Source organism: Apteryx mantelli, chromosome 4 (assembly GCF_036417845.1).
Source record: "Apteryx mantelli isolate bAptMan1 chromosome 4, bAptMan1.hap1, whole genome shotgun sequence".
NCBI lineage: Eukaryota > Metazoa > Chordata > Aves > Apterygiformes > Apterygidae > Apteryx > Apteryx mantelli.
The window spans coordinates 65188527-65206637 of record NC_089981.1 but is presented as its reverse complement, the minus strand read 5'-3'; the positions used below and the strand labels follow the sequence as shown (position 1 = coordinate 65206637).

General features: G+C 38.9%; 1 protein-coding gene across 6 annotated transcripts in view; it reads right to left on the bottom strand.

Annotated features, from left to right (window-relative positions):
* The window catches only part of CIPC (CLOCK interacting pacemaker), a 39678-nt gene that overhangs the window by 7620 nt on the left and 13947 nt on the right, over positions 1-18111 (bottom strand). Inside the window, exons 1-4 of one of the 6 annotated variants that reach the window (XR_010884199.1) lie at positions 4898-5011; positions 2498-2572; positions 1689-1863; positions 613-782 (exon numbers count right to left, since the gene is read on the bottom strand). Coding sequence is in view for 5 of the 6 variants with exons in the window: in XM_067296859.1 (XP_067152960.1) it covers positions 613-782; positions 1689-1761 (243 nt within the window). In the remaining variant the exon portion in view is untranslated. Of the gene's footprint in view, positions 1-612; positions 783-1688; positions 1864-2497; positions 2573-4457; positions 4484-4897; positions 5012-18111 lie in introns of those variants that run through there. The other 5 variants (XM_067296859.1, XM_067296858.1, XM_067296860.1 and 2 more) reach the window with 5 other exon arrangements.

Sequence of the window (18111 nt, the reverse complement as noted above, 5' to 3'; positions counted from 1 at the left end):
TAGGGAATACGTAATTGTTACAACATGAGCCATCACATGTAATTAAAAGAAACAACTACTGAAGTAAAAATACTATAGCCAAGTTTAGACAGAGATTTAAATTTTTTCATTTATAATATTTTGGATTAGGGTTTCCCATTGCATATAAAACACTTCTAGGACTTAAGAACTAGCAAGCAAAATGAATCACATGACTTTATTGTTTAAGCTCTCTAGCATCTAAGTACACAAAAAGAAAACACCAGCTTTCAAAAGGAGAAATATATTCATATTAAGTTTTTTGGCTTGATCTCTGGTGCTATTTACACAGCATTCTATAAGATCTATTTTGGGTGGGTCCCTTTGAGACAAAGAGGTTTAGCAGATGTAGTAGAACAACTACATTTCCCATTGTTCCATTTTAGTGATTTTAGCCGCCCTTCAAAAGGGCAGGCTCTCAGTAACAGAACTTTGAGTCACCAGTTACTTTCTGTACTGCAACTGTAACAACTTGCATCATTCTTTCTGAAAGGAAAATAGTAAAAAAAAAAAAAAAGAAAACAAAAAAACAAAAACCCCCACTTCTTTTCTGAAGAACATGTAGTGTTTTCCAATATATTATTTCTTCCCTACCTGTTTAACTAACACATTTTTCATTACGACCATAGGAGAAAGTGCAGGAAAGGAACTGTTTGTAGTCATTGGGCATGGCCAAGGCCCATCCTCTGTGTTCCAACACAGTGTGTTTAGCACGTCCTCCGAGTCCATCTGCTCCATAGCACTTGGGCACTCTGAGCTTCCATCTGCCAGGGGTAGAATGTGACTGTTAGTTGTTTTACACGCAGTATGCCTGCTAACTTCTTTCAGTTCTATTGTTCTGCTCCTGTTCAGTCAAGTCACAAAGAATAATAAAGTCTAATTCTAAAATATCATTAAAATTAGCCACACTATGACAGCTGTCAAATGCCCTTTAATAAAAGACTTTGTATTTCAGGCCAGTTCTTATGCAGATGCTTGCTCCCAAGCAAACTTTCTGTTCCTTTGCATTTAATCTCCAAGGGCCTGCATACTAGCATTAGAACAACTCTACAGCCAGATGCAGGAAAGAATTACAAGATTCTGCATTGCTATAGTCATAGTCTGTGCTGCAGTCATTGTGTCTTAAAATCTCTTGTCTACAAACCCAGGAAGTCAGGTATCTCTCACAAAAGCATTTTTATCTTTTAAAGGCAATCTTTGCATAGTTTTGTTGAGTATTAAGATGGAACACTGCTTCTACATTTTATTGATGTTATAAAAATTACTTTCTAGTTTATCAGGCTCTACTGATGATCTGATTGTATCCTAAGAGACATTAGACAGCATAATGCAGTAGTTCATTCATCACTGCAATGAACTAGAAGTGATCTTTCCACTCCTGCTTCTACACTCTGAAATATGAGATTCATCTATTAATTTCTTTATTAGGCATATTTTAAACTCTCATGCCATTCAAAATTCACAGGATGATCTTTGTAACTACATAAAGCTCCCCTCCAAAAATTTTGATGGTAGGATGATTTTTCAACCTGTACTGTGCACAAACGGGCTTCCAACAAACCAGATACAAGCAGCAAGGGTCTAAAGAGAGACAGACTTGTCAAATGTTACCAACAAAAGCAATCTCTGAGCAAGATAACAGAAAGAAAGGAAACAGTCTTTTTCTAAACCTGAGTATCCGGAGTCCTTGTCAGACTCAGCTGCTGCCATGCTGAAGCGATGGTTCAATCTCTTCATTTGCATCACTTTGCCCAATAGTTCCTTGAGGCTCTCAAGAGGTGACTATTTTCTCTCCATGCCTCCACAATGCTGGAGGCAGTTTTCAACACCTTTTTCATTGAGGAGCTATAAAAATAGTTAGAAACAGGAAGTGACTTCCCCTGAATCCAAAGAAGAAAGTTTCACCAGAATAAGATTACAGAGAAGGTTATGTTTGCCCTCAGAGTAATCTGGTTATCAAAGGTTTGTTAGACTTGATAAGCAATCTGGTTCTATTAAACTCTCAGCTTCACATTTGCTATCTTTATCATACAGTTAGGTTAGCAAGGGGCTGCCAATAAAACCACTGTCTATTCCCTGCAAAACTCTCAATGCATGTTTAATAACCCATTAGAGAGTGGATAAGATAGGCAACAATCCTTTGTATCAACTGATACATTACTACATAAAACTTTCTGCACTGATGCTTTCCATCTGCTCAGGTTGATTTTTTTTTAAGTGTCCAGAAAATTTCTATGATCCAATCTTTCAGTCCCCTGCACCAAGTACAAGGAAAGAATATCATATTAGACACGGATGTTGAGTTTTTAAGGGCAGCTTCAAAGAAAAAACTATGGCATAGGAAGGAAGAAATTAATTGAAGCAGAAATACGGTACAAATCTTCTATAATTCATTTTTACTACTGCTGTGAAAACCAATAAATCAAAGGTATTTTAGAAGTACTAAAGATACGGATGTGGTAGAAGAGCTAGAATTCACCTGCTCGGCTTCTTTCTTCAGTGGCTGAGCAAGTCAGAGCAGACAGCACAGGTCAGCCAATCTTTATGAATTTACCTGAAGTAGAATTGTTCCATACTTAAAATTACTGAGTAGTTTCTGATAGATTCATCCAGAAAGCACACACTGCACAAGTAACTTCTAACTCTATTAAGGATTCTACCAGACAAGCTAAAAATTCCTTATTGTGCACATAAAAGTTGGGAAATAGGAATATAATTTCTTGTATTGAACTGTCAAAAATGTAATGCCTAGTTCTACTTGATTGCTCTGAAGTTCAGGACCATGGGTGACCAAGATAAAATAGCAGTTGTCAAGCATACATTTGTTATCTGTAATTAAATCAATAATCCTTTAAGTGAAGTGGGACAGTTGTGTATTTTAAGGTTTTTTTTACATTGCTAGTGAATTAATTGAAGACCTTTCAGAAGTAGAAGCATCTCAAGTGATTCAAAGAATAAGATGTAGATAAAAAATTAATGCATTAGAGACATTTCTCTATCCAAAAAGGCAAAACAAACTAAAAGCTAAAAGCTATTCATAAAAAAAAATTTGCTCAAGAATTAAGGTTGCTCAGGCCATATCTGTCTTATAAACGTAGCTATCCTGGATAGATACTGCATCCCCAAACAGGTCAGCTGTGCTGGGGAAACCCCATACCATAAATACAGCTGAACCGCAAAGCTCTGCTTTTGCTAGTTTGTTTCACTCTCAGAGTGAGGTATATCTCGAGATCAGAGAACGTGCTGGGGCTAGGGAAATCCTTATTGCTAAATGTGCAACACATACTATACCCGCAAAGCACTCCTAGCTGGAGGTATGGCCTTAGAAATGCCTCTTCTTTCCATACTCTTTCAGAATGAGAATGCTGGAAGGCTAAAAAGCTAAAAGCTATGAAAACCAGAAAAACGTATAGTTACATTATGGCCTTCCATACCACGTACTCTTCACAACCTTCAGCTGCTTCCTAAGGTCTAGGCAGACTCTAACAAGGCAGAATAAAGTTTCTGCTTTTCTTAAAGAAGGTAGCTCAGACTTTGGCTACCTGGTTCATCCTGTCATCTTTCACAGAAATTAGGTCTAATACTATTTGTAGAAATTACTTTCCTCTAAAACAATCCTTTAAAATTGTGGTTCACGTTAGAACTATAAATTTAACTACAGGAACTCTGGAGTCCACATAATAGTCAGACCAGCAGTCCACTAATGGTGGTATCCAGTGCTAGATACTTCAAAGGATATTGCAGCAGACATTCTGGAACAATCTACCCCAAAAGATGAGCTTCTTCTTAAAATTAGAATTGTTAGAATTCTGCTCAAGTTCTTGAGACTTGACACCTCCAGGAATGAAGCCTGCACATTAGGTAACAGTACTAAGATGCTAGTATTACTGTCTGTAAAACTACAAGACAGACAGAATAATGCTCAACAAAAAAGAACTTCTTCAGTATTTCACCTCATTTCTGCTTTTTATCTCCAGTCACATCTGCTGATGTGGTAACAGAGACAGAGCCAACTATACTAGACCAATGTCTGGACTGGGCCAGAGCTATCCTGCTCTGTGTCCCATTAACAGAAGCATTTGATAAAGTCTTATCAAAGAATTTTGATTTCTGATGAGGAAATCCAGTAAGAAAAGTATATATTTGTATCATAGATTAAGTTACTGACACTTATATGTTTTAAGCAGCAAGCATTTTAACTGGATTAAAAAATATAAACCCTGCTTCACCATCTCTTATCACTAACAGAGCAGTTCTAATTGAATACTCATGGTACAGACAGGTTTAAGTGGAAGGTGAGGTTTAAGTCCCTCCCTTAGTTACTTATCCCTCTCCAAAACAAATAGTTTTTTAAAGAAAGGGGTATGTACCGATAATAATCTCTAAAGAGCAGAACTAAAACAGAACGTGGGCTAGAAATAAGCAAAATAAGAACGCACCATTTGTCAGCCTTGCATTTTAGGAAGGATTGGCACAGCTTTTCCCCCTTAAGAAAAAAACGGAACGAACCCCGGAAGGGCCGCCCCGGCGGGGCCGCCGCGGCCGCGGGGCAGCTGCTCGGCCGGCCCGCCCGGCCCGGCCCGGCCCGGCCGCCTCCCCGACTCCGCCTCCCGGCGCTCGCCCGCTGCCGCAGCCGGCGAGGGCCGATCCCCCGGGGCCGCCGGCGGGCAGGCAGGGCCCGCGGGGCGGAGGCGGCCGGCGTCAGCTCAGGGCCCCGCGCAGCCGCCCGGCCGGGGCGGCGCGACGAGCGACCCCGGCCGTCGGGCCCCAGCCGCCGCCCCGCACCACCGCCGCACGGCACGGCACGGCGGGCCGAGCGGCTCTCTAAGCCCCACAGCCCCCGCCGCCCTGCCCCCGGCCGGCCCAGGCCACCCCTCACCTGCGAACAAGCCGCCACAACCAGAGTGCCGCCTGGCCGCACATGCGCGCTGCCGCCACCATGGACACAAACCTACCCTCATCGCCTAGATAAACCCATCCCGGAAGAGGAAGGCTGCCCGACAGGACACCGCCTGTGCGCATGAGCACAGCGAGCTGCCTGCGCTCCGCGGGCGCGCTCGCCACTGGAGCCGGCGTGGCCTCGGCGCGCATGCGCCGCCTCGCGGCCGCCGGTAGACGGGAGAGGTGCCGCAGCTCGTGCCCGCGGCGCGCGCGCAGGCGTCGCTGTGGCGTCGCGCTGCGGCTCGTGGGAGGGAGAGCGGGGCGGGAGCCGTTGCCGCAGGCCTCCCGCGCTGGCGTGAGGCGGGGGCGGGGCGCTGCAGGTGCGCGAGCGGCGCGCGGCCGCCGGGAGGTGCCTGGGGGGACGTGGTGGAAAGGAGCCCCCTCACTGAAAGGCGGCCTGGGCAGCTCCCGCTGGCCTTCCGCCACCTGTTATGGCCTAGCCTGGCCTGCTGAAGGGGTGAGGCAGGGTGATTAAGGCCAGGAGCCTGGATGCTGCTGGCTTTTCCAGATATTGTGCAGAAGAATACAGTTCAACTCCCTCACAAGAGGTTAGGTTTTTCTAGAACCTGTTTGATGCCAAGAATGAGAGATGGCAGCAAAAGCGTTTAGACTGACAGCCACTTACAAAATGAGGAAAGTAGCACTAAAGAGGTCCAAAAGCTTTAGGCTTGTTTTCTCAAAGAGAGAAAGAATAGCAAAAGGAGGAGCTATCATAAGCAAATGAAGAGTAAAAGATACTCTTATTCTTCCATGTGGTTGGTAAATATGAGCTAGTGAAAAAAATGCATGGGTTTGCTTTCCATGAACTGCAGAAAAACAAGGCCCAGTAAGCAGGTGGAACTGGATCTTCTGGATTAATGTGTATGACAGGAATAGCTATTCTTGTTCTGAGAACTCCATAAACACCACCAGCACCCAGAAGTCTGTCAGGATATTTTGCATTTGGTCATGAAAAGCCATTTCATTAGAGGAAACAGGACTGAAGGGTTGAGCAAAGGACACAATGAATTCCCTGAATAGAAATGGATGAAAATAAATACTTTCATTGTTATGATGGTCTTGTTAAAGAACCTGAAGCATGCTTGTTAACAAAGGTCAACATGGTCAAATAAATTCCTGACTGGATAAGAAAAGGACTTTTTAATGTCAGCACAGTCTAGAACAGACCTATCACATGCAAAACAAACAAAAATGGGATTATTTGAAATGATGCTGTCATTTTGAAAATGCGACACAGAATGTGTTCCAGTCCTAATTTAAAGTGCTGTGAGAGAACGCTAGTTACAAATATTCTTAGAATGTAATTTTTGAGTATTTAAATACTAAAGTTGGCTCAGAGTTACATTTAAACAGTACTTTGAGATGTGTGATATCTAGACTGTGGATTTGTATCTCTTACCACTTATGAGGTTTGGGTTCTGAGGAAAAGCATGCTAAGAATGCTGTTGCATCATGATATGTGCTCAGGCATGGTGCTGGTTGCCTTATCCCCAGAAACAACCCTTACAGATCTCCACAGAGACCAAATTTCTAAGGATATGGAGTGCATGTGCGTGTTCACTGAAAACAGTTCATCAGAGACTGATTTGGGAAAGGCAATCTGCCATTCAATTGGGGTGATTCAGAGCAGAATTGGGACTGTATGATACCAGGCCTTCATCCAAGAGACAGCAGGTAGGAAAACTGAAATACTGTATTATAAATAGACACTTTTTCTTTGATAGTCTAGGTTAACCTCTGTTTTAAATAAATTACACCTTATCACCTGAATTCTCCCTGAATTCAGCTGAATTAAACCTTAAATTTAAATGTAACCCCATCATCTGAATTTTCCCTGCTCTTAAAATATGGGTTTTCTGTGTTTTAATAATATTGGTGTCATTTTCCCTCTCTCCCCTTTCCTTACAAGTGTTCTTTTCATTGATAAAAGGTTTCATTTACTGTGTGCTTTCTGTGATTACTGTCAGTGACAACAGTATGTTTTCCTTTTTTTCATATGTTGAGCAGTGGCTTGTTTATCCTGAAGGTGAGTGTTTTGGCAAATGAGTACTAGTTTTTCATTCATTTCCCTGTTTATTTTGGTCATACAAAAGGAGAAGAATTAAAAGAATATGCCTAAAGTATGGCTGTACGTTTACTGAGTTTAGGTGTTTCAGCATTTTTTATTTTAAAAAAAAAGGTGTTGAATCACTTCTTCCGGGAAAAGATGCGGCAATCAGCTTTCTGAGAATGACTTAAGAGGGACAAAAGCAAGTAGTTATCCTATGAGGCTGTTAAATAATAGGTCTTGTGTGGTTACTGAAGAATTAATAAAGGTGATGATGCATGGATGCCATAAACTCTTATAGGACAAAGAATCTTTTGTCCTCACACAACAGCAGAAAGAAATACTTGGCAAACTACAGAAGTAAAGCATAGCCAGGTCAGAGTAAGAACATGATTTCATAATACATTGGCTGAACTGGAGAGTTTAGGTGTTTGTCTGAAAACACTAAGCGCTCAGTCTTATTTCTATCCTGACCTATTTATTTTGCTGTCACTGTCAAAATATACTTCAATATGTACTGTATTACATTAAATTAGTCTGCAAATACATAGTTTTATACATCTCATTTTATTGAAGCAAAAATCTAACTTTTATGATATTTTGATCCTTTTAGTATTAATTTCTATAATTTTAATACATTAATAGAAGAATATTGCTCAAATGATGCCTCTGAGTTTTTGTTGGTCTTAACCAAAGAATGAATAGATGTGGATGAAGTATTTGCTTCACATTTCAGCAGAGGTGCACCAAATCTCAAACATATTTGTTTTTATGTTTGTGTTAGCTTTGTGGTTGTAGATTAAAACAACATTAAAACTCCAAATCTATTTAAAAAGACATTTCATATGTGGGTTTTGTTAGTAATTAATATCTTATTTAATAAATATCAAAGCCTGAAAGGGATACTGTGTGATCATCTGCTGGACCTGAACTATATCACAGGTCATAGAATTTCACCCAAAAGTTCAAGATTTTTTTTCTAGAGAAGATTTTTTAACACTGGCTTGTTCTTCTTCTGCATTTCACCTTTATCTAGTGACATTTTCTTTTCAGTATACACATCTTTCAGATTCATTTATCTATCTGCAAGTACATCTGTGATCTTTACCATAAATGTCTCCAAATTAAGGGAGGGCAGAATAAAGGTCATTTAACAACAAAAAATGATTAGCAGAGATGGCATACTGAGAATAAAACAAGAAACCAGTCTCTCTGATGCTCTTTACTCTTTTCTGTACTGTATTATGTTGAAGGAGAACAAAGGTGGCTGCAATACCATCTTTGCAACTCCTAGACTCTAGGGCCAATTGAAGATTTGGGTAAACTGTGTAAAAGAGCAGCCTCAGATACCGCTTTTAATCTGTGCAGCAACAGACTATTCCAGTAGTCCAGAGTATTTTGGAGGGCAGCATGTCCTTTTGTATGCCGTCGCTTCTCCTGCACAGTCCTCCCCTTATCTATCTGTATCTCCAGTATAGCCTCTGATAAGTGGAAGGCTATGAGGTGTAGAAGTATAGTTTTACTTAGTCAGTGCTATGCAGTCAGGGAGATCTCCTCATGATATTGTTATTTTCTAATGGGGAAATCTACAGGATTTATACTGTTGTCATGAAAGAGCTACTGTTTACCCCAAAGTGGAGTAGATGTCCTATTTTCCTGGAGACCAAAAATTATCTGGGTTTGTATTTTAAATGTTGGTGCCTGGGGTTTTTTTGTGTCACAAATATTGAGTCTGTTAAGGCCATCTTAACTGAGTCTTCAATATGGATTGTAACTTGTCTTCAGTTTTGCAGTTGCATCTTAATTTTGTGAACCTGAGAGTGGTGATCTATATCCTTGCATTATATACGGGTTTATGCATTCTGTATTATTATCTGGAATAGCCACTAGGTGTCGTGTGTCTCTTTGTATTAAGTATTATAGGGAAGGTCAAACTTGGTCCAATCAAGGACTGTCTATGGACATTTTTTCAGGATTAAATGGCTTTATCTAATTTACGTAAAATGACAATAAACAGCCCCAAATCTTACTTTATAACAATGTTATTTATATAGCAAGGGCAGCAAATACGAGGTAAGGGTACTACAAACAATAGCCTAATGCTGTACATGGTTTTGATTTATTACTAATACCATTTACACAGTCTATTGCATGACACATTGTTTAGTGGAAAAAAGCAAGATGTCACTAGGTAATTAAAGATAGGTTCATGACATAAATGCATGAGGTAGCAGAATTAAGGCTGCACTGGCCATCTCAAATCTGTAATTTCCTAATTGTTGAGAACACAAAACTACATTTGAGAATGTTTTTTGATACGATCTTGATCTGTTATTTCCTGTCGCTTTTAAAAGCAAATGAAAAGGCAAGAATTCATTTTTTTTATGTGCAAGGGTGACAAATGTATCTCTTGTGGAAGAGAATTTGAACCTGGAGCCTTCAGTGCAGACCTCTACTAGTGAAGATTAGAGGAATAGCTTCATTATTTTCACATAGAAGGGTGAAATTTTCTACATGCTAGTCAGTAGAGAAGTCATATGATGCAGTAACAATGATATATCCATGTACTATGCCTCATCTTACAGTACAGATAGAGGAGCCAAGGTTATGGACTGGACATAGGCTTTCCGAGAAGCTCAGATGCCACTGTGAGTCAGTTACTTTCCCTGTAGGCTTGTGATGTTAGATGGCAGAATTCGTCTGGGTTCTCTTAGTAGTGGTTGAGGCTTTGCTTAATAATATGATTGTGAAAAGTACAGAATTACTAGACCATTTAAAAGACAAATGTAGAACTGGCTCTTGGTTCCCAGGGCAAAGTATGTTCCCTTATGCCAAAAGACGACAGAAGGATACGTTTTACCTTTAATTTAGAAATCTACTCTGCACAGACTATTGCAGTAAAACACTGAACAATTTGTGTCCAAAGCTAAAGGAACTACGAGAGCTTACAGCAGCAGATCAAGACAAAAGCTGCTTAGTGCTGATTTTTCCAGTGGTTTATAATGTAACCAAATCTGAATGGATTTTTATGAGACCAGCAAAAGGCAATGCCTTGATTACAGTACTATCTTCAGGCCAGCTTTCAAAACTTACTGAGTATAACCTTCAGAAAAGGTTTTGAGCTCTACAGAAAAGGTCTTGTTGTACAGGAAAATGTTGGTATCTACTGGAAAGCAGATCAGTTGATCCGCAGTCAGTTATGTACCTTACTGAGCCTAATGGGTGTGTTTGCCAGCTTCTGTTGAGGGAGAAACTGTAAAATAGTTAGGATCCTTTTTCCAGTGAGATAATGGAATGGATAGAAGATACCACTTAGATCCCTAAACCACATGCAAGGCTGATTTCTGTTGTTGTAACTCAGGAAGAGCTATTGGTAAGTTCAGCACTTTTGAAAATGAGGCCACTTATTTAAAAGTCCTTGCATGTATTTGGGGAAATAAACAAAGATGCTTGAAAATTTTCTGATGATGTTTGTCTTTCAGACTGTTTTGATTTAACAAAAGTAAAACCTTTTAGACTAATGTGTAAGTTTTGCTGAAAGGTTTGCTGAAAAAATAACTGAATGTCTTGTTTTGACTTTTACGGTAGTAAATACAATGTTAATCAATATAAAACAAGAAACAAATAAAGTGGAAAACAAACTTGGTGATCTTCCATTTTGCTTTTTAAAATTGGTTTTAGTTGAAATTTTTAAAACTTGGAATTTCCTGAAATGCGGAAATACTCTTGCTCCTTATTTTACTAAAATTATTGTAGTGCCCTAGATTTCCAATGTTCTGGAACAGTTTTAAAACTTTTATCAAATTTCTCAAATGCTAATGTTATGGTGGTCAGATAAAATGGAGGATTGCATAGTGGGAACAGTAATGCCTGAAGAATGTAAATTTCTGATCCTGAGATAGCTTGCATAATTGGATTTGTGATACCCTTCTGTTACACTGTTTTCCTTTGTATCATTGCTGCATGGAATGAAACAGCATTGATATTAAACGTTTATATGTTCCTGCAGATCATAGAAGGAAACCTGTATTGGAACATCAGAAATGGCAAGCATAACCAAGCTGTCACACTCTTAGCTAGCTCTGCTTTGCCAACAAATACACTGCTTCAGTAGGGGAAAAGCAAAGTATACTGAAGATGGTAGAATATTTAACAGATGTTTATGGCATTTGTGGCTCCAGGACTAGCCCTGCATAGATGTAAGACTGAATTAGATGTTTTCGGTTTGCCAAGAGCAGGAAAAATGATATCCCCGAGCAAGAGTCTGGGAAGATGATTTTACAGTTTTAGGAGAGTCTCCACATGATGGCAGTAAAAAACCTCTGGAATTCAAAGATGGTTTATGTTTCACCTTCAAAAGCCAAAGGGAAAAAACAACCCAAGATGAAGAACTGAAATGTTGTGACTGAGCTTTTAGATTTCCCATTTTTCTCTTGGTAGCCCTTAAATTCCCCAGACAGTTTTCCAGACAACAAGGCTGCATGCAGCCTAGCACAAGGAGAATAGGTCACCCGTCACATTACACTATGGCACAGTGTCATTCATAGGCACAACTTCAAAAGATATTTTTGGTTTCTTATGCTGTGTATGAATGTGCAGAGGGAGAGGATAAGGAGAAAGGAGGTTGTTTTTAATCTTTATCCGAAAACTTGTCCTTACCCAAAGAACTTGGAGACTGTAACTCATCACTTAAAGCCACATAATGGAGGCCGCCAAAGGGCACTTGGATAAGGACCCGGTTTGCCCCAACTGGACATTTGACCAGCTTGGTTTGATTGCTGTAACAATGCCAGACAGAGATTAGTTGTGGAATGAGTTTGCAGTTGAGACTCAGCCTGTCTAGAGCACTTGGATAGCTTGGTGTATGGAAGCACTTAGAGGGGAGTGTATTTAAAGAACTCAGAGGCAGCTGTGTGGCTAAAATTAAAATGCGTTTTTCTTGTATTGTTTTTGCTTGGTTTCCTGTTGCACACTCTGGAACTGCCTTACGAGAGCAAATGGGCAAGGGAACGGGATGAGTCAAAGGGGTGTAACTGATCCTAGAAATTCCTGCTTTGCTTTTTACAGTTTGGCTGTGCCAGATATTTGACATGAAAAGGCCTGTGGCTAAAACAGTCTTTGAAAGTCTCCTCTTCATGATCATATGCCTTTCATTCCTTTCTTCATTCATTCAGGCCATAGATTTTCTTTTTGTGTGTGGGCACAGATTGCCACTGCATACCTTTCTCCCTGACTTTCCTCTCTAGAACCTAGGAGGTCTAATTCTACAATGAAACACACCAAAAGTAGTCATTTATAGCTGATCAAAACATGTGTAAAAACATAAAATATAAGTGGTAGAAAATTACATACATAAGTATCAGACCAAGATCTCTGATAAAGCAGAAAGTTAAAAATATAAATACGATTAGTCTATAGTTAGTCAATGCTAAACTGATGCTTTAGCAAAAAGATATTTTATTAATTAGAAGTCTCAGCATAAAAGACATTTAGCAATGAATTTATACTGGGACACTTCTGACATGGGTAATTATTACTCCAAAACAACACATGGGGAATTAGGAAACAAATTAAAAAATTTGGTCAAGGCCATATAGGAAGTCTGTGGTGGATTCAAAAATGGTAAGAGCAGTTTCTGTCCACAATTTTCTTCTTTGTGTGTGTGTCTACAATCTCTAAATCGTAGATCCTTGCTGTCAGACTAAGAACTGGCTTAATCTGGTGCCCTTTCTAACAGCTGCTTTGGAGGAATGTACAAAACTTTTAAGTTATAGGCAGTTTTGGTTATGATTCTATATGATCTTTTATTAAAAGAAACATTCATTTTTATGTCATGGTGAATGCAAAGGAGCTATTCAAAATACAAAAAAAAAGAAATCAATCAGTGCACTAACACTCCATCTGCTTAAAATGCTCTGTAAATCTTTTCTAATATATTTAAAAAAAAACTTTATGAATATTCATTAAGCCATACAGCTTTCCTATAGAGAAGGAGTATTAGTAAGGGGTGAGATTAAGTGGCTTCCCTAGCAAGCCACTGATAAATGGAAAAGCAAAATTCAGGTACATAACTCTCCAGTTTTTGAAACCGTAGGTTGATCAGAAGTAATAAGCAGAATTATATGTAGGTTATCCTTCCTTGGTTTAACGAACTTTACTTTCAAAAGGGATTACGTTTTGGTGTATATGTAGCATTCCTATTCAGGACAATGAGAGTTATATACCAAGGCCTGAACCTCCAAGTGAGCCGCACTGAAAGTGTCACATTAGCAGTTTGAACTCTGGCCATGTCAAGGGTACTCTAGAAACAATGAAACCAAAAAAGCAGAGGGTAGTCAACAGACTCTGAATAGAACAATAAATCTGAAACTATTACATTTCTAAATCTGCCTTCTTCATCAGCAATAGTTTTGGCCAGTATTTTGGGTGTTCTGCTGAAATCTCTCAGGGATGAAAGATTCAGCAACAGTAGCCTCATTAAACACTACTAAAGACTGAGGCTTTCATAAATGCCAGCTTTTCTTTCTTTTTTCTTTTCTTTTCTTTTCTTTTCTTTTCTTTTCTTTTCTTTTCTTTTTTTTTGTTCTATGAAGAATGCAGTTCTGATATCCTTGTACATTTTATACAAGAAGAAAGGATGGTGATTACATTTTCTGGTTTGTTTTTCTTCTTCAGAACTAGCTCAGTTGTGAATGACCCTGTGTGATGAGTAAGAGAAGTTCAGTATACAGTTTTGGTGCTACAAAAGGGCCTGTTGGTAATTTCAATGCATGTTTCCCAAATCCTCGGAAAGGTCATTGGGGGTCTCCATTACGTGCAGTCTAGAGCCTGCTACAATTTTCTCATACAATTTAATCTGATGCCTGGACGGCCTCCAGTGTACGAGCAACTGACAATCTACAATCTTTGGAATTGATTTCCTGGAATTGTGGAAGGCCTGCTTGGCCTCCAGATGACAGATGTGTGTTTGGAGCTCTCAGTGCAGCAAGATGCTTTACAGAGATGAGAGAAAATTTACCTCATTTCAGCATTTTCTCTAGGCTTTTAAATCTTCTTCTAGTGATTTTAGGGATAAAGTTATCGCCAAGATACTAGCACCATACTGAGTGGACATTATTAATAATAAGTCTTTGCTTTCTGTAGTACTTATCATCTGAGGATCTTAATGGATTTATAAATATTCCTTAATACAAACACCTCACTTATGAAGCAGACAACTTATTATAATCATTTTACAGCTGGGGATCTAAAAACTGAAGGACAGAGAAAAGTTCACACACCAAGGTAGTGTCATCACCAGAAAATAAGGTTTAGTTTTAATCTTAGAGTTTACTTCAACCACTTAACATGGCTTCATGCTATAACTCTCTTGTCTTCACTAGGATTATAGTCATATTAAGACAATACCTGTATAAATGGCAGAGCAGAGAAAATAACCTGAAATTTCTCATTTATTTCCCAACTTTAAGCACTGACATTCCTCCCTTTAATCTTCTGTATATAGCAAACGCTACTAAATCTGGAGTACTGAGGCCACTTCTCCTTGTAGTATATAGCAGCAAAAAATGTATCTCAGACCGACAGTCAGTAGAGGAAACCCTGATAGTGAATGCACAGCAGGAAAAGGCTTGTTTTTCATATGATTTGGATGTTTTATCTAACAGAACTGGGTAAAATTAGATAAAAGCTCTATTTCTATTCCACACAGAAGAAAAATATGAATAAAAACAGTTCCATGAGTGTAGGTGCTAATTTTCTCCCTTGATGTCAAAGCTAAGGAGGGAGTTTGAAGCCTGAATGGTCCGCTGTCTTTTCACATCTAGAAATGTCTCTTCAAAGGTAGGAGTCAGGTATATGAAGAGGGACAGAACAGGTGGAATTCTTAATAGAAAACTCCAACTCAACTGGCATAATAGTAGCTTGTTAGAATGGTTCATGTGACTAAAATATGAGTATAAGGGCATACATGGTGGCTTGTTCAGAAAGAGAAAGATGGCAGGAGACACTGTTTTATATTAAGGACATATGCACCTGTTCTGAGATCGGGGAGAGGGAGGTGGATGTATAGCCGTTGAAATCCCAAACCAGAAATACCTGCTGAATGCAGTTAGGTTTTAGTTTTGCCTTTTTTGTGGGGGTAACTGGTTTTGAACATTTGTGGGGGTTGTCTTCTTTGAGAAACTAACCAAATCCTGTAAGGCCTAGAACTTGGTAATAACTAGAAAAAAAATTAACCTAGACTTCTGTGGGAAAGGAATATAGCAAGTCACAGAGTGTCTAGAATGTCTTGGGATGTTCTGGTGACAGCTTTGGTACGGAAAGTAGAGGAAGTAACTAGAGAAGTTTGAATACAGTCTACAGAATACTTGTGCTAAATAGGATGTGGATGAGAGTACAAAAGGGAAAAAAAAATTGTGTGGGCACGAAATGAATGTGTTCATGATCCTTTTAAAGGAAAGGAGGGAGAGTAGTGAAATAGAAAAAGAGAATTTCAAGACAGCAGACATCAACAAAGTCAGGATACTGGAAGATCAGATCTCATAGAAGAAAAATCTAAAGGAATAATGGAATTAAGCACTTCCTGGTGAAAATCAAGCTATTCAGAGTTTAATGATCCCAAAGCAGGGAAAGAATAGCAAATATAGCAAGAGATCATCTGGCTAAATCATATACATTGACCTCAAGCACGTGAAAGAGGCATACAGGAAATGAAAATTATATGAGATTACTAGGATTAGTATAAAAGAATGCGTAAGTATGTGGGGACAAAAATCAGAAAGAACAAAGCACAGAAGAAGTTTTAATTAAGAAGAACAAGAAATCTTTTATAAGTGACTGGCTTTAAAAATATATTTTTAAAGAACATTAAATTTTATGGTTGTTGGGTTTCTGCTTGAGTTCTGTAAGGAATAAGAGAAAGATTGAGAAACTACTCGGTGCTTAGCTGAGAGAAAAAAATAGTTATGATATTTTAGGCAAAAACATTTAAGCCTTTTTTGTTTCAGTATTCACTAAAAAGGTCTACTGTAATCTGGTGGCTAATACAATTATTATCAAAAGCAAAGGGCTTTGGGTCAGCTAAGGAAAGAAGAGGTTCTAGAGTCTGATAAAATGGGCTATAGCTTACTTACAGAACTAGCCAAAGCTATTTAAAGCTGTTAGCAGGGGTCTCTGAGAACCTGGAGATGCCTGCCAAGGTTCCAAGGGATTGAAAAAGGACAAATGTAATATTTCTTCTTAAAAGAGTAAAAGGAAGACCCAGGGAATTTTACATCAGTCAATTTAACTTCAATTCTACAAAAATAGTAGAATAACAAACAAATAATCTAACAAGTTACTTGTAAACACCTGGAGGACAGCAAAGAGATGGGTAACAGCCAGTATGGGTGTGTCAAAAGCAGCTCATGTCAAACCAATTTTCTTTCTGTGACGAGCTAATAGGGCTGTGAACAAAAGAGTAACAGATATTGTGTATCTTGACTTCAGTAAGGTTTTTGACACTCTTTTTGTGTCATACATATATAACAAATTCTTATAAGCAAAGCAGGGAAATTTGATAAGAACAATGATTGTAAGATGAGTGCAGAGTTATTTGGAAAGCATACTCAGACAGTAGTTACCAGAGATTCACTGCTAAACTGGAAGATTGTATCAACTGGGTTGTACAAATATCTCTTCTGTGTCTAGTACTGTTCAGTATTTTCAGTAGTGACTTGGGGATAAAATACAGGGTATGTTTATTCCATTTACAGATGACACTAGGCTGGTTGCAGCAAGTTGGAGGACACAATTTGAAGTCAAATTGGCCAGATTGGAAAATTGGATGCAGTTCAATATGGAGAAATTAAAAGTTTCATATTTAGGTGGGACTAAGCAATGTTAACAGTACGGAATATGAAAGAACTGGCTAGTCCTTCAGAAAAGGTTTTGGGAGTAAAGTGGGTCTCACCTGGGTGCAAAACCAGAAATGTAACCTGTAAGACATAGGAAATTATAGCTCTGCAGTACTCAACATTGGTAAGGTCTCACCTAGATTATTGTAGTTAGCGTTTAGCATTACATTTCACAAAACATGTGAGTTAACTGGAGTGAGTCCAAAGGAGAGCAATGAGTGATCAGGACCAAAAACATGACTTATGAGGAATGTTTGAGGAATTGGTGTTGTTTAGTCTATAGGAAAAAAGTCTGAGGGGAAACATGTCTTCAAATACATAAAAGGCTACCCTGGAAAGGAAGGGAATCATTTTTCTCCACATTCAGCATGGATAGGGTGAGAAACAAGAGCTTTAAAATGCAGCAAGAGAAATTTGGATTTGATATTGGAAGGAATTTTCTAAAAGTAGAAATGGTGAAGTACAGGTATACTTTGCCAAGAGAAGATGTCAGATCTTGGTTATTAGAGATCTTTATGTTCACATTACCTGTTCTCAGAAATATTGCTGATATTTCTTATCCTGCATTTGGACAGTAGATAGATGAGATGAGCTTTCAAAGTCCTTTCCAGTGTGATCTTATGTCAACCTGCATCAGAAGTTTGCCCTTCTCCAACCTGGGCTGCCTCATTCTTGTGGCTATATCAAACACTTTAGACAACAGAGATGGCAACCAAGCACTTTTCAGCAATGTTCAGGTCAATAAAACTTTCTAAAAAGGAAACAAGAATCCTGATTTGCATAATGCAAATGTTAGATGGTTTTTCTCCGTGTCCCTTAAGTATCATGAAGAGCTGGGGACAGATCCTGTTCGACTTACATGTAGTAGATATTAAAACCAAAAACAACTTCCAGGTTTTCACTGTACAGGTTACCATCATCTGTAATCTGCCCTCATTTTGCCTTTACCCATGCTTTTCCTACACAAGCTTTTTAAAATACTGAATTGGGACCTTAAAACCAGCTTCTAATTTAGTAAGAAATTCTTGGCTCCACCTAACAAACTTCTGAACGTCATATCTGTAGTCCAGGGAGAAATTGCAATTTCAGTGTGAAGCATTACTTGCAGAAGTGCTAGCAAAAATAAAAGAATTTTAGAGTTCGTCTTCTCACCAAAGGAGACCACATGGCCTTAGCAGTACTCTACTTAAAAAATGACAGCTCAGAGCATTA